Source organism: Mesoplodon mirus, assembly GCF_964341445.2.
Source record: "Mesoplodon mirus genome assembly, chromosome: 2".
NCBI lineage: Eukaryota > Metazoa > Chordata > Mammalia > Artiodactyla > Ziphiidae > Mesoplodon > Mesoplodon mirus.
In genome coordinates this window covers 35,641,447-35,656,427 of record NC_138977.1, presented here as the reverse complement: position 1 = coordinate 35,656,427, position 14,981 = coordinate 35,641,447, and the positions used below count along the sequence as shown (strand labels likewise).

The following is a 14,981-nucleotide window of genomic DNA, read 5'->3' as shown; positions in this document are numbered from 1 at the left end:
GATGTGGGGTATCTTTTTTGGTGAGTGCCAATATCTTCTTGCCAATGATTGTCCAGCAGGTAGTTGTGATTCTGGTTCTCTCACAAGAGGGAGTGAGAGCACGTCCTTCTACTCCGCCATCTTGGTTCCTCTCCCTATTTCTCAGACCTTAATGGACATACGAATCACCTAGGTGTTTTGTTAAAATGCAGATTCTGATTTCGTAGATCTGGAATGCAAGCTAAGATTTTGCATTTCTAACAAGTATCCCATGCAGGACTCTGCTGCTCTGGCTCTGTATCCCACGCTTGGAGGAGCAGGGCTCAAAAGCAGAGATTGTCAAACTTGGCTGCACATTAAATCACCTGAGGACATTTAAAAAATACAGATGCATGGGTCCCACCTCCAGAGATTAATTGGTCTGGGGTGTGTCCTGGGTGTCAGGAATTTATAAATCTCCTCAGGTGTAACCAAGGTTCTGAACCACTGCTTAGTCTGAAGGATCTGAATTGTTTTCATTAGTTCACATCCAAGAGGGAAGTACCTATCTTTAAAGTGATGTCCTCTGTGTGTGTTTTTAATTATTACTGTTTCCTCTTTTTCTTTGTATCTCACGTTTTGAAAGAGTCCCTCTACCAAACAAAGTATGTTTAAACAATTTTGTTTGTTTTTCTATTTTTAAATCAAATCAAACCACATACAGCTGTCAATTGGACTTCCTGATCAGCATGAGCTAACTGGTGTTGCCACATTCAGTTGGCATAAGCTCCAGAAAGGCCCAAAGCAGCGTCCCTCACATGCTTTCCATGGGCAGATATGTGATTTCTTGTGGACTTTTTGAAATGTTGTAAATAGTTCACTGGTCTCCAGTTGCTTCATTTGTGGGCCCAGGTCAGAGTCCAATGACTACATGATCGGAGAACTCCTCAGATTGTGCTGGTTTGGGGGCATTCATGTGTAGGAGGAAGTCTTGCCAAGTGCCCCTCCAGCAGAGTTCTTCACAGTTCTCTGTTTCAGTAATTATCCATTAACTGCAGTATCTGTTGGCTGCCTTTCCCTTGAACAAGCAAACATTCCCCTTAATCCCATCCAGGCTCATGACTTGATAGACATAAGAGGTAAGAGTTTGTGATAGGTAAAGAGTGTGAAGGTTAAGATCTCAGAGAAAGCTTCTGAGAAGAGCTGCCTTGGTTGGGATTTGAATAATGGTAGAAGGTCTCCAGCTGGAGAAGAGGGGAAGCAGCATTCCAACAAAGAGAAAATACTCTGTGCAAAGACAGCTGGTACAAGAGAACTGGCTGGCTGGAGGGCTTTGTGGTGATGGGGTGGGGAGGGGATGGAGGGAGGTTGGTGGGAGGTGGTGGTGGTGGATGAATTGGGAGATGGGGATTGACATATATACACCAGTATGTATAAAATAGATGACTAATGAGAACCTGCTGTATAAAAAATTAAATTCAATTAAAAAAAGAAATAACATAGAGATTGTAATATTTTCATTTGCTGCAGTTTAAATATTGTTTGCAACTCAAAGTGACAACTAACATCATAGTATTGTGTAGTAAATCCCGCTGCTTTGAGCTTTTTATGAACCTGGAGAAAAAATCGCTTGTTTGTGGCATCTATGTCTCTGATTTCACTTGAGATAACTTTCGGTCAAAAATGCTGCTTTGGGGCTTCCCTGGTGGTGCAGTGGTTGAGAGTCCGCCTGCCGATTCAGGGGACACGGGTTTGTGCCCCGATCTGGGAAGATCCCACATGCCGTGGAGCGGCTAGGCCCGTGAGCCATGGCCGCTGAGTCTGAGCGTTCTGAGCCTGTGCTCTGCAACGGGAGAGGCCACAACAGTGAGAGGCCCGCATACCGCAAAAAAAAAAAAAAAAAAAAAAGCTGCTTTGGAGAAATAGCATGAAATATGGGATCTTATCTTTATCAGTGTTACCTTCCATTTTTCTAAGAAGATGAGAATTTCTTTATATGTTTGCCGAATGCTCCGTATAACATAAAATTCTTCTTTAAATGAATACATTCTTCACTTTCAGATCTAGAAAGAAAAAAACGAGAGAGAGAGAGAAAGAAAGCTACTGATGTGCCAAATTGGGAAGGGTATTGGATGCCCCTGTAATCTTCAGCCTGGAGGCAGGGAAGCCCTCCCTTCCTTCCTTCCTTCCTTACTTCCTCCTTCCCTCCCTCCCTCCCTCCCTTCCTTCCTTCCTTTCTTTCTCTCTCTTTCTCTTCCTTCCTTCCTTCCTTCCTATCTCTCTCTCTCTCTCTTCCTTTGCTCTTTCTCCCTTTCTCTCTCTTTCTTTCTTTCTTTCTTTCTTTCTTTCTTTCTTTCTCTCTTTCTCTCTCTCTCTCTCTGTCTTTCTTTCTCTCTTTCTTCTTTAAGAGTAACATCTGATGTATATTTGAGGAAAAATATATTCCATATTCTGGCAGTGAGGTTGAAGGCTAAGTGTGGGGTGGGGGGGAGAGATTTGGCAAGGGAGATAATCCTCATTAAACTACTGAAAAAGTATGATGATGTATGAAGAAGAACCCGAACTAAGAGAATGTTAGGTGTTCTAGAAAAAATGGAAGACCTTATGATTATTTTTAATTTCCAGTAGGAATTAGATGATGGAAGAGTTAGTGAATTGGTACAATATTGACTCTAGTGATTACTGAACTTTAGTGTGAAACAGAATCACCTGTGAGGGCTTGTTGAAACTCTAATTGTTGGACCACACCAACAGAGTTTCTGCTTCTGTAGGTTTGGGTGGGGCCTGAAAGTTTGCAAAAGAATGCAAGAATGGAGCAACAGAGGAACCCAAAGAAACAAATGGAAGACAAGTAGCAAGTTGATAGAACTTAAACCCAACCATATCAATAATTAAAATAATGACTAAACATATCAGTTACGAGGCAGAGATCCAGCAGACTGGGTTTTACTGAACACAGTCGTCTACTTCCAATAGATGTATTTAAAAGTAAGAACATGCATAGGTATAAAGGCAAAGGATAGAACAAGATACACCATCCAACAGTAAGCATAGGAAAGCTGGATGGCTATATTAGAATCAAGAGGGCAGAAGTAGAACCAATGGATGATGGCTGCAGGGAAGCCAGTTTTAGCTCTATGGAGCACAGAAGTTTCCACTGCTATCACTGGCCAGCAGTGGAAGGGGCTGCCTTGTAATTACAACACATGTCCCTGGAGATATGCAAACAGGCCAGTCTAGGAAGAGAAAGAGCATTCTTGCATGGAGAAGTGGATTAGATGATCTCCTTTGGTCTCCTTTCTGGAGCTAAGATTTCACCATAGTTTATTTTCTACAATAATTTTAAATTATTACAATTATAAAAAACGTAAATTGCGGGTAAGTGTTCATTTTATAATACTTAGAATATTTTTAAATGCCCAGAATAAGACAAGTCATTTGATCCTTCCAGCCAGGAATATCTATGGCTAACATTTGGTACAGAGGCTCAGTCAATCTTTTTAATACACAGATTTATTTCAATTTTGGTGAAGTAGGTTCATAACAGCTGCACTGTATAGCAACTGCTATTTTGTTTTTTAACTTTATACTATATCTTTCTGTGTCATAAAATATTTCCGTAAAACAAGAGAGTGAAAGCATATTCAACCCAGGGGGAGAAAAAGCATTTCGAGACTAGTTGTATAAATTCAAGAAAACAGAGAAGTATTTCAAGTAAGATCTCCCTGCAATGACACCACTGCACTTTTACTATCTCAAGAGACCTTTGGGATTTGGGTGGTGATTACATGTGCAGGAAGAGCCAGGAAAAGGAGAGAGTGACTGATCTTTAGTTTGGGTGATTGGTGACTAGGACCGGGGGAGAGGAATGGGTTAGAGTCATGTTAATTCTGGCCCTGTTGAGTTTGAGTTGCCCGGGGGTCACTGCCTGGCCTGGGACCATTTCTCAGGCTAATTTTTTCTCTTTCCTTTAACCTGTTTGCCTTTCCTTTTTAAAGGCACCACCGCTCTACCCTGCACACTCCCTGCATACTCGTTATTGTGCGTACTCCCTGGTTTTTACTAGTAAAAAACTTAAGGAGGCAGATCTTATTTTAAGAAGTTAATTGCTGATCATTACAGTTAAATACATTATAAAGATAATGGAATTTTTTAGTTTTATGTGACCCACATCCCTCCTGATCTGCTAACTGGAAGTCCTCTTTGAATTCTGCCCTCTGCTTTTATTCCTAAGAATGGAACCATCAACACTCCCCCCCAGCACCCCCCACAGCCCCGCACCAGTCCCTTCTTTGGTGAAGGAGACATTGTCCCCTCCCTCTGCAGACCCAAGAAGCAGCTCAGGTTGAATGATAGGTGGCTCTTGGCATCTCTAAGGTGACACTTTTCACTAAGTGAATGATCCATTTGGGACAGCCTCCCAAGTGCCTTTTTATACCCAGGAAAGTGGTTTTGGGCAGCTGGAAAGAAGGGACTTGGAGTTGTGGGGAGAGGCTTGGGCTAGAGTCACACTTCTGGAGGGTCACTGATGATCTTGTCCAAGACAGCATGTAGACTGAGAGATAAGGAACGTTTTCTAGCATCTCATATTGGATCCCGGATGTGTGAGCAGAAAGAATTATGAAACACAATGAGGTCCCTCCAAGTGGCGAGGTATCATGAAAGTCCACAGAGGAGAGTTTTGAGGAAGGTGGCCACTGGGGTCACAAAGGAAGCAGACCACTCTTTGTTTAGGAAGTTTGGCTGCGATGGCAGAAGGAGACTGGGCACTAGCTTTTAGGGGGAGAAGACTGATATGTGGGAGAAATGGCTGATTCTAGAGAAAGCTGTGGTAGAGAAAATAGAAGATGAGCCTGGAGCCCCTTGTAGTACCAAAAAGTAAGGAAGTGCTTAAAAGACAAAAGGAGGGGAGCAAGTCAAAGGGATGAGGGGCTAACTGGAAGAGCTCCCAGTGGCCAGAGCCAGAACAATTTGAGCAATAAAGTAAATCGTAGAGCATTGGATTATAGCCCAAAGGATAAAGCAAGTATCTGTGAGTATATGCCATACTGCTATAAATAAATGATTGAATAAATTAATAAATGGAGAAGTAAATCTTTCTTACAAAAGAATTCCAAGTAATGTGCGGATACTACCACCCCACAAGAGTGGAGCATAAGTCCCTCCCTTCCTTGAAGGGAAAAACCATTAGACAAAGCCAGATGGGGACACCTGGCCTGAACTCCTTAAAACTGTCAAAGTCATAAAAAACCAGGAAAAACTGAGAAACTGTCACACAGTGCAATGTGTGATATCCTGGATTGGCTCTTGGAGCAGAAAGAGGATATTAATGGAAATCAAAATAAGTCTAGAGTTTAGTTCATAGTAGTATACCAATGTGGATTTCTCAGTTTTGACAAATGACAGATGGTACTATAAGACGTGAAAATGGGGAAACTGGCCGGGGAGGTATATGAGAATTCTTTGCAACTTTTCTGTAAATCTAAAATTATTCCAAAGTAAGAAGACTTTTTTTTTTTTTTTTAAGTGTGTGTTACCAAACGAAAGTTCATATGCCCAATTCACAGTGAGGCCAGACAAACCAAAATGTAGGAGTTTGGGGCAGAGAAAGGTTTATTGCAGGGCCAAGCAAGGAGAATAGGTGGCTCATGCTCAAACAAACAAAGAAACAAAACCCATACTCCCCAAAGGGTTTCGGCAAGCATTTTTAAAGGCCAGGTGAGGGCAGGGCGTCCCAGGGTAAGTGATCAGCTCGTGCACTGTTCTCTGATTGGTTTATGGTGGGGTGACAAGGTGGTGTCACAGGAGTTAACATTATCAATCCTTAGGCACCAGTAGGTCTGGGGGGTATGTGCTCGGGATCATCTTGTAGTTAATTTCTTTGTTTGGTGGTGGTTTCAGCATCTGAAAAACAACGCAGGAAACGTGCATCAGATACTATTATTTAGGTAATTCAGAGAGGAGCTAAAGCAGAAGATATGGGGGAGGGGTCTGTCCCAGGAAGACCCCATAGTGTCCTGCTCAGTTACATGTTGGGGTGGGGTTGGGGGTTGGGGAAACTTGAGCTTGTTTGTAGGCTGAGAATAAATAAGTCAACTGGTATGGATGGGCAGGGGTAATCGGGAGGGGAAGGAAGAATGTTTTATCTGTGCACAAACAGAAGAAGATAGGAAAATTGTAGACCAGGAGTAGAGAAAAAGACATTTCAGTGAAGGAAGAGGTGACATTGGACAGTAGTCTTTAAACATTTTTGCTTGTGTCCCCTCCAAATGAATGTTGAAAAACTAGAAGTCTTCAGTCTCAAACCTGTCAGCTGAATCGTATCAGAGAACATTTCCATCTCATTTCATAATTCTCATATACAGCTGGATTGGTGAGGCAGGGCCTTGCTCCAGATTGGTCACCTGGATATGTCACATGAGGAGCCCCCCATGAGCTCTTCCTGATTTGAGCTCAGGGACTGTCCTCCTACATAGAACTGCTCCTCTGGGGCTTCAGACGTATTTGCACCCTGGAGCAATGTACACTTAGAAGAGTGATTTGGCATGGGTGAGAGGCCTACTTTTCTTGATCAAGTAGGGCAAGGCAAGGGGAAGTGGGAGGAAAGCCTGAACCCTCATTTCAGGAAAGAGGGCATTTGGGAAGGAAGAACCAGGAAATAGATTTGCTTCAAACCTCTGCCATCATCCCTCTTGAGGACTTCCACGTACCCCTGATTTGAAGATCATGGTAGAGGACCTGAAAAGTGTGGAGTAAAGCTGGGGAAGAAGAGGACTTTCTCAGGACCAGCAAGGGGAGGACTGTTTTGTGTTGAGGTCATAGCTGAAGGGGGATCTAGTTAATTTCCAGCGATGCTTATCCAGTTTTCCCTGCTATCTCTGCCCACCCGAGATGGCTCATCTTTTTTCTCCTCCTTTGTCTCCCCTCCCTTTTCCTGTGTCTGGTTTATTTGTGACTGTCCAGTGGCACCTCGAGCGTCCTTCTTTTGGTGAAGTGATTTTTGCAGTGTCCTCATTAAACAACATCCCATTGAAATGAAGTAAAAATTTTTAGATTTGACCGATGTAACTTTTAGACCAAAAATGCCATTAAAGAGTAGTATCATTGGATGACTATTGTGGACCAAATGCATGCATTGAATGAATATTTAACAGTTCTGATTAAGGCAACTTGTTTTTATTTTTTATTTTTTTTATTTTTTTTATTTTTTTTGCGGTATGCGGGCCTCTCACTGCTGTGGCCTCTCCCGTTGCGGAGCACAGGCTCCGGACGCGCAGGCTCAGCGGCCATGGCTCACGGGCCCAGCCGCTCCGCGGCATATGGGATCCTCCCAGACCGGGGCACGAACCCGTATCCCCTGCATCGGCAGGCGGACTCTCAACCACTGCGCCACCAGGGAGGCCCAAGGCAACTTGTTTTTAAAAAAATTTTTATTAAGTTTAAAGTATGTTAGATTTTGCCTTCTATCTCCTAAATTAAAAAAATAATATAAACATACATTTAAAAACATATGCCTGTTTATATTTTGCCAAATAAATGATGGAACCCTTGAAAGATGATTCTGTTTTCACTCTTGGATAACAATATGTAGGGCACATTTGTGATTGTACTTAAGATATTGTTATATATGCCATCTGTTGTTGCCACTACATGTGTGCAAGAGTCATTTATAAAGCTCATTAATTTATTTTTTATTTATTTTTTAAAAAATGGAATCAGGCTTTTTAAGAAGTTTTTTCTTTTTAAAAATCTATTTACTTATTTATTTATTTATTTTTGGCTGTGTTGGGTCTTCGTTTCTGTGCAAGGGCTTTCTCTAGTTTTGGCAAGCGGGGGCCACTCTTCATCACGGTGCGCGGGCCTCTCACTATAGCAGCCTCTCTTGTTGTGGAGCACAGGCTCCAGATGCGCAGGCTCGGTAGTTGTGGCTCACGGGCCTAGTTGCTCCGCGGCATGTGGGATCTTCGTGGACCAGGGCTTGAACCTATGTCCCCTGCATTGGCAGGCAGATTCTTAACCACTGCGCCACCAGGGAAGCCCAAAGCTCACTAATTTAAAGAGCTAATAAAAAGGCACTCTTTGGGGCTTCCCTGGTGGCGCAGTGGTTGGAAGTCCGCCTGCCGATGCAGGGGACACGGGTTCGTGCCCCGGTCCGGGAGGATCCCACATGCCACGGAGCAGCTGGGCCTGTGAGCCATGGCTGCTTAGCCTGTGCGTCCGGAGCCTGTGCTCCGCAATGGGAGAGGCCACAACAGTGAGAGGCCCACATATCGCCAAAAACAAAACAAAAACAAAAACAAAAACAAAAAAAGGCACTCTTTGACTCAAGAACCCATTTCAGGTAGTAAAACAGTCTGTCCCACTCACCTTACAAATTCTGCCCTGTTTATTAAATTGTATACTTTACTTTTTTGTTGTTAGCATACTTGGTCACTGTAGGCTTGGTGAATTCTGGAAATGTAGAACTGATTAGCATATTCTCACCATACTGAGAAACTTGTTATTTTGATATATAGATGATATTTTGCTGTCATGTAACATCTTTCCATTCTTTTTTTTTTAAGACTTATTTTGAATTGGCTTTATTAGGCAATTCATGAATAGGGCAGAATCCCATCTAGCAAGTAGAAGGGTATTCCCTCTTTCCATTATTTTCATTAGAAATTCTTCACTGTAGGGAATTCCCTGGTGGTCCAGGGGTTAGGGCTCTGCGCTTTCGCTTGGTTCAGTCCTTGGTCTTAAGATCCCACAAGCTGTGCGGCAGGGCCAAAAAAACCCCCCACAAAACTTCACTGTACTGGGCAATTACTAAGACAGTCCTAACATTTTGAAGGGGCAGTGAAGATTGACAGGTGATCGTACCCATTATTTGTAAGGTAAATTGGGTCCATTAGCTGGTCCCGTTTGAGTGCACCTTAGGGCCCAGGGATTTATCACTAGAGTCTACGGAGCCTCAGGTCCTCCTTAGGTGAGCTGCAGGGGGATCATGAACATCAAAGTATAGCAAATGTCATGTGCATAGGCCTATATCCTCAAATCTCATCAGAAAGCCAAAGAATTCTGTGCCCCCAAAAGGTTAAGAATGTCTTTTGTTCAGTTTCACTGCTGAACAAGACTGTGGGTTGGATACAATGGTGTTTTCAAAACACTTGGAGATAATAACACCCACGTGTGTATTGCCGTACTTCTTCAGCCACATGGAGTATCCAATTCCAGAATAATTTCTCCTGCACTTTCCTCTAGTATTGTTAGATCTATTACAAATCGAGTGTAATCCCACATCTGTTTCAAATTACTCTCGCTAATTTATGTTACAAATGATCTTGAGAGCCCTGGGAATCTCAGGTGTAATCCCGATCTGCTGTTGATTTCATATTTCCGTGTGTGTAAATATTTGCTGTATTCTTTCATTTCCTCATCTTTAGTGGAACAGAACAATTAACACAGTTCACAGGGGAAAAATGTAACTTTAATATAAGTGATGTTATATTTCTAGCCAGTGACAAATGGAAATTTTGTGAGTAAATGCTATTATGCAATATTGTTTCTGCTTACTTATATGTCTCATATCAATTTAAAGGATAAATGATCGTAGTTGGTATTTAGAACAAGAGAAAGATGGGGGGAAATGGCAAGCAAAAAATTTTGGGGAGTAGACTTTTGCCTAAATTTATGCTTTGTTTCCTTCAAGGTTTATCATTCTTCTATTGCAAAAGAATACACATGTGCAGTGGTATTTTATTGTCTGATAGAGATTTCTTATGAATGAAAATAAATGCTGTCCAACCATGATACTTAAAATGACTGAGGGATTATAAACCAATACTGAATCAAAGAGCTCACCTTTATCTTTTAAGTATGTGTGATCTAAGCAAGTCTTCTCACATGTAAGCAGACAAGTATTAGCTGGAGAATTTGTTGAAGTGCATATCCCTGAGACCTCCCCCTACAAAGATTTTGATTCACTAGTTCTGGAGTCTGTGGTTTTAACACATGACACAGGTGATTTGGTATTTTACCAAAGCTGATCTGGGTGCTAAGATTCTACACAGGAATAGCTATAATATAATAATATTACTTTTAATATAAGAGAAGCCATGATGATTGTGGAGAGCTGGAGGAGACATGGAAGTATCAACAAGTATCAACAAGTATCAATAAATGACATGGAATAAGTTTGCACCCTCAAATTATTAAGGACTCCAAAGAGTTTTTGTATGTGTGTGTTTTTATCTATTGACACTTGCTGTATTGAAAATTAAAATAGAGATATTTAAAGTATTAAATTCTTTAAAATAATAAACCCATTACCTGTTAACGTAAATAATATTTTTATTTGGAAAGAAAAACTATTTCCAAAATAAAAAATTTAGTAAGAGGAGTGGCATTATTTTACATTTATGCAAATCTCTTTACTGTCTAAACTTAATAGAAGAACAGCTGGATTCTCATCTGCTTCTGTGTTCAGTCTGTTGCAGTGTTATTTTGGTTGAAATATATGAAGAAGATGCAGCCTCACAGAAAATGGGGGAGTATTTTAATACCTTTTTTGATATTATATCAAAACTCTACAAGTCATAGTTTCTTAAAGGTTAGTTGCAATGTGGAATTTGAAATCATATCATTGAACTTTTTTTTTTGATATATTAAAATCCATTGGTCTGTCCTGCACTTTCAATGGATCTTTTACCCGTGCACGATTTTTAAAAACTTTATTTAATTAATTAATTTATGGCTGTGTTGGGTCTTCGTTGCTGTGCGTGGGCTTTCTGTAGTTGCAGTGTGCAGGGGCTACTCTTTCATTGTGGCGCACAGGCTTCTCATTGTGGTGGCTTCTCTTGTTGTGGAGCACGGGCTCTAGGTGTGCAGACTTCAGTAGTTGTGGCTCATGGGCTCTAGAGCGCAGCCTCGGTAGTTGTGGCACACGGGCTTAGTTGCTCCGTGGCATGTGGGATCTTCCCGGACCACAGCTCAAACACGTGTCCCACTGCACCACCAGGGAAACCCCACGATTTTGTACTATTTAGAAAATTTTGGTCACTGAGTTACGCAGGTCTTCTTTTTTAAAATTTAATTAAATTAATTAATCAATTTAGTTTTGGTTGCATTGGGTCTTCGTTGCTGTGCACAGGCTTTCTCTAGTTGTGGCGAGCGGGGGCTACTCTGTTGTGGTGTGCTGGCTTCTCATTGCGGTGGCGTCTCTTGTTGCGGAGCACAGGCTCTAGGCGTGTGGGCTTCAATAGTTGTGGCTCACAGGCTCAGTCAGTAGGTGTGGCTCACGGGCTTAGTAGTTGTCTGTACACAGGTCTTCTAAAACCACATTCATTACTGTCCTTACCTCATCGGGAAAGTCTTTAAGTATTGGGAAGCTGACAGGCTCGCAGTGGCAGATGTCGTTTTCTAAAATGCTTGAAAACTCAAATTTTATCATTGGCAATAAATAATGTCAGTTGTTTTCCTTGAAGAAACAGACTCACTTTGTTCATTTTTGAGAAAATGATTGCCAAATACCCAAGTCAGAATAACCACAGTTCGTCAATTGTTCTTTCAAGTAGAAATGGTAGTCCATGAAAAAAAAAGATACTTCAGCTTGCAGCTCAATTATACAAGTGCTTTTCTTCTAGACAACCACTGTACTTCACTCTGCAGCAGCAGAGTGCTTCATGTGGACTTCCCATTTTGTCACAAAGAACATTAAAATGACCTGTACTCAAGGGTCAAGGTTTAAGAAAAGTAGTAATTCCTACTGCTCGCTTCATTAAGGACATGTGTAAAGAAAACTGACCTTGTTTTCTTTTTTATTTATTTTTTATTTTTTTTATTTTTATTTATTTATTTATTTTTTTTTTGGCGATACGCGGGCCTCTCACTGTTGTGGCCTCTCCCGTTGCGGAGCACAGGCTCCGGACACGCAGGCTCAGCGGCCATGGCTCACGGGCCCAGCCGCTCCGCGGCATGTGGGATCTTCCCGGACCGGGGCCCGAACCCACATCCCCTGCATCGGCAGGCGGACTCTCAACCACTGCGCCACCAGGGAAGCCCTGTTTTCTTTTTTAAACTGCTAATGAGTGAAGAGCCACTGCCTTGATTAGTGCTAAGGTGCCAGCAGTTTCCCCACAATTGCTTTTGCACCATCAGTGCAAGTGTCAGCACAGTGAAAAAGACAGATAATGTCTTTGTGTTATTCTAAAAATAGCTTGACCTCTGAGAAGGTCCTGGGGACTCCCAGGAGACCGCGAATCACACTTTGAGACCCACCATAGAGATGCTTTGGGCCTTCCTCCCACCCGCCAGCCCCCACCCCCCAGCTCTGCAGTTTTTGTGCAGATGTCAACATGTCTATCCATGGCTCCTTAGCAGTACAGTGTGGAGTATCTCTTTGTGAGATGGTGTCCCTGTCATGATTCTAGGTGGAATGGGGAGTCCACGGGGCCGGCATTCACTCAGTATTCATTTAGAGTTTGCAGCTCCTACAGTGTTGCTGCTGGTCCGCATGAGACGCTTAAGCCCAACCTCTCTCCTACCCAACGACGTTTTTCCCTGCTTAGCTTTAGGCACAGTTTAAATTTAAATGCCTTCCCTGGTGCCCTTAGTAGGACACGGTTTCGTTTGTACTTACAGTGTTTAATATATTGTTGGCTTGCATCCTCATTTTCTAAAAATTTGTCAGTTCCTTAATTACTTCTTTAAGTACCATCTGAGTTGCTGTTTCCTTTTAATCTGAATGTTGTCCAATAAAAGAGAGGGAGTTTTTTTAAAAAAAAAGAGAGACGGCGCTTTGTACATATTTGTTTCAGTGTAACGAAATCAAAACTGAAAGCTAACAAAGTCAAACAAGTGTGCGTTAGTTGCACATTTCCTGACAGCAAGCATTGGCACGATCAAACGTAGCGAACGTGTTTTACTGCTGTGGTTTTATTCCTTGTTCACTTCAGCCTCTTGGGACCCAATATTCAACAAATATTCAAATTGGGGCTGGAGTTCTGAGCGCCCGGGTACTGCGTGTTCCGGCAGTGTGTGTTTGTACATTGTTAAAACCTGACAAGAGAGCGGTAGCCAGGAGCCTGCAGGCGGGGCTCCGCCGCGGCCGAGCCAGCTGGGCTGCGTCGGCGCCCGGGCTCTGCGCCCCCGCCCGGCGCAGCCTCGGGCTGGGCCGGTGGAGCGCCGTGCCCTTTTAAGGAGGCGGACCGTACCACCAGAACTTTGTTGAAGGGGGTGTCCAGGCGAACTCGGACAACTTTAACAGAGCCGAAGGACGATTTCCTTTACTTTGTAACGCAGGCCGGAGTTCTAGTGCTGCTTGGCGGGAGCTGTGCGCTGGTGGGCTTTGCGCGAAGGGAGCCCTTCGGTTTCCCTTCTCCGGAATCGCCCGGAGGGATCTCACTCGGCCTGAATTCGGACGCGAAGCTCCCCGGGCCGGTCCAGAGTGTAGTTTGCCTGCAGAGGCCCCAGTGCCCGGATGTCCATCAGGATTAGCGCGAGCCTATACGCTCGGAGCCCGAGGCTGCGCTGAGGACGCCCGGGCTCGGGAGCAGGTAGTCCGGTAACATCGGGGAGTCGCGCTGGGGAATCGTCCCCGCCCGGCCCCGGCAAATGGTGAGCGCGGCGCTGGCAGAAGGGCCGCGGGTTAAAGGCTCTGATGGACAGGAGACCTTGAGCTCTATAAACTGAATTATGGCAGCCCAGTCAAGGTAAGGCAGGCACCGAGAGAAACTTTTAAAATATGTTAGTGGCTAGGAGAATTGAAGGTTGCAGGGGAAGGGTTGGGGTGCTGCGAAGAGGACGAGCAGGAAGCAGCTTTGTCATTGCTTTCTCATCATTCCTGATGCTGTGGTTCTTTATTTATGTCAGATAAAAAACAGTTTGGAGAACATACTAGACAATTTCTGCAGAGAGGAGGGGGTTGAGTTAAAGTTAAGATTAAAGTTAAATTTCTCTTCTCTTCCAAAAATAATTATTTTCAGAAAAATCAAGTTGATTTAACTTGTCTGCCTTTGCCCAAATTGTCCTTTAGTTTCTTTGTGCACCTCCTTCTGGTTCTCCTGATTTTGTTTCCCCCTCTCCGCCAGTGCCTTGAGCAGAATTTTAGAAATCGATTAATGTGAAACAGCTCGCCTTGGGGGAGGTGGTTGAGAATTTGCCTGGTAAGTGACTGGAAATTTTACTGCCAGAATGTACGATTGCACATAAAACGGCACAGCTTGCGTGAATCTGCTGAGTAGGCAAAGACCAGGAATGTATCGGGGTTGGTGAAGGGGAGAGGATAATGAACTGCAGTTGCTGTCAGAGGAACGCTATTGTAAGAACCTCCAGCCCTGACTTTCCATGGTTTGTTACTTTTTTTGTAATGAGGCTTTAAGAGTGATGACAAGGCATTAGTGATTTTTATGAAATTCAAACTGTTGTGTATGATTTCATTTTAGTTGTGACAGCAGTTGGTGCTAAAGGAAGCCTACAATTTAGGTATACATTCTTTTTAAACTTTCCGTTTTACTGGAAAGTACTTTGGTGTCGCATTTAAATTAATGAGAGCTCCTCAAGTTGCTTTTTGATGTAATATAGTGATTTGGGGGAAATCTTACAAGGCTAAACACATTTCAGGTCTGAAGACCCAGATAGGTCACTCAGAGAAATAGATGCTTTAAGCTTAAAGTTTGGGCTTGATGAGACTTTGAAATTTTTCCCTAAGAGATAGAACTTTCTAGGAAGAAAAAGAACTTCACTATATAGAGCGCCTCTATGTGCTTTGTATATTTAATCCTCTAGACTCAGTGGTTTATCCCCTGCCCCCATTTTATTGGCTGTTCTAAGAAAGAGGTTCTTAACTTGAGGCCATGTAGTAGGAAAACTTGGATGAGAAACAGAAGTTGCATCTTTATTTATGCTAACCTTGACTGAAATTTAACTGCCAAAAGGGTCCATGGCATCAAAACCTTAGATTAAGACACTGTGATCTAAGAAATTAAATGGTATCTAACAGAGCTCAATAATAGAAAGCTGGGATTTGAACTCAGATGTGAGTG

At 42.8% G+C, this 14,981-nt stretch overlaps 1 protein-coding gene across 5 annotated transcripts in view; it reads left to right on the top strand.

Annotated features, from left to right (window-relative positions):
- AFF1 (ALF transcription elongation factor 1) overlaps window positions 1-14,981 on the top strand; it is a 215,672-nt gene that overhangs the window by 70,433 nt on the left and 130,258 nt on the right. For 2 of the 5 annotated variants that reach the window (XM_082632235.1, XM_082632234.1), the window contains exon 1: window positions 13,010-13,649. The exons of the other annotated variants lie outside the window; for them this stretch is intronic. In XM_082632235.1, coding sequence (XP_082488361.1) covers window positions 13,633-13,649 — 17 coding nt within the window. In that variant the 5' untranslated portion in view covers window positions 13,010-13,632. Of the gene's footprint in view, window positions 1-13,009; window positions 13,650-14,981 lie in introns of those variants that run through there. 5 annotated transcript variants of the gene reach the window in all.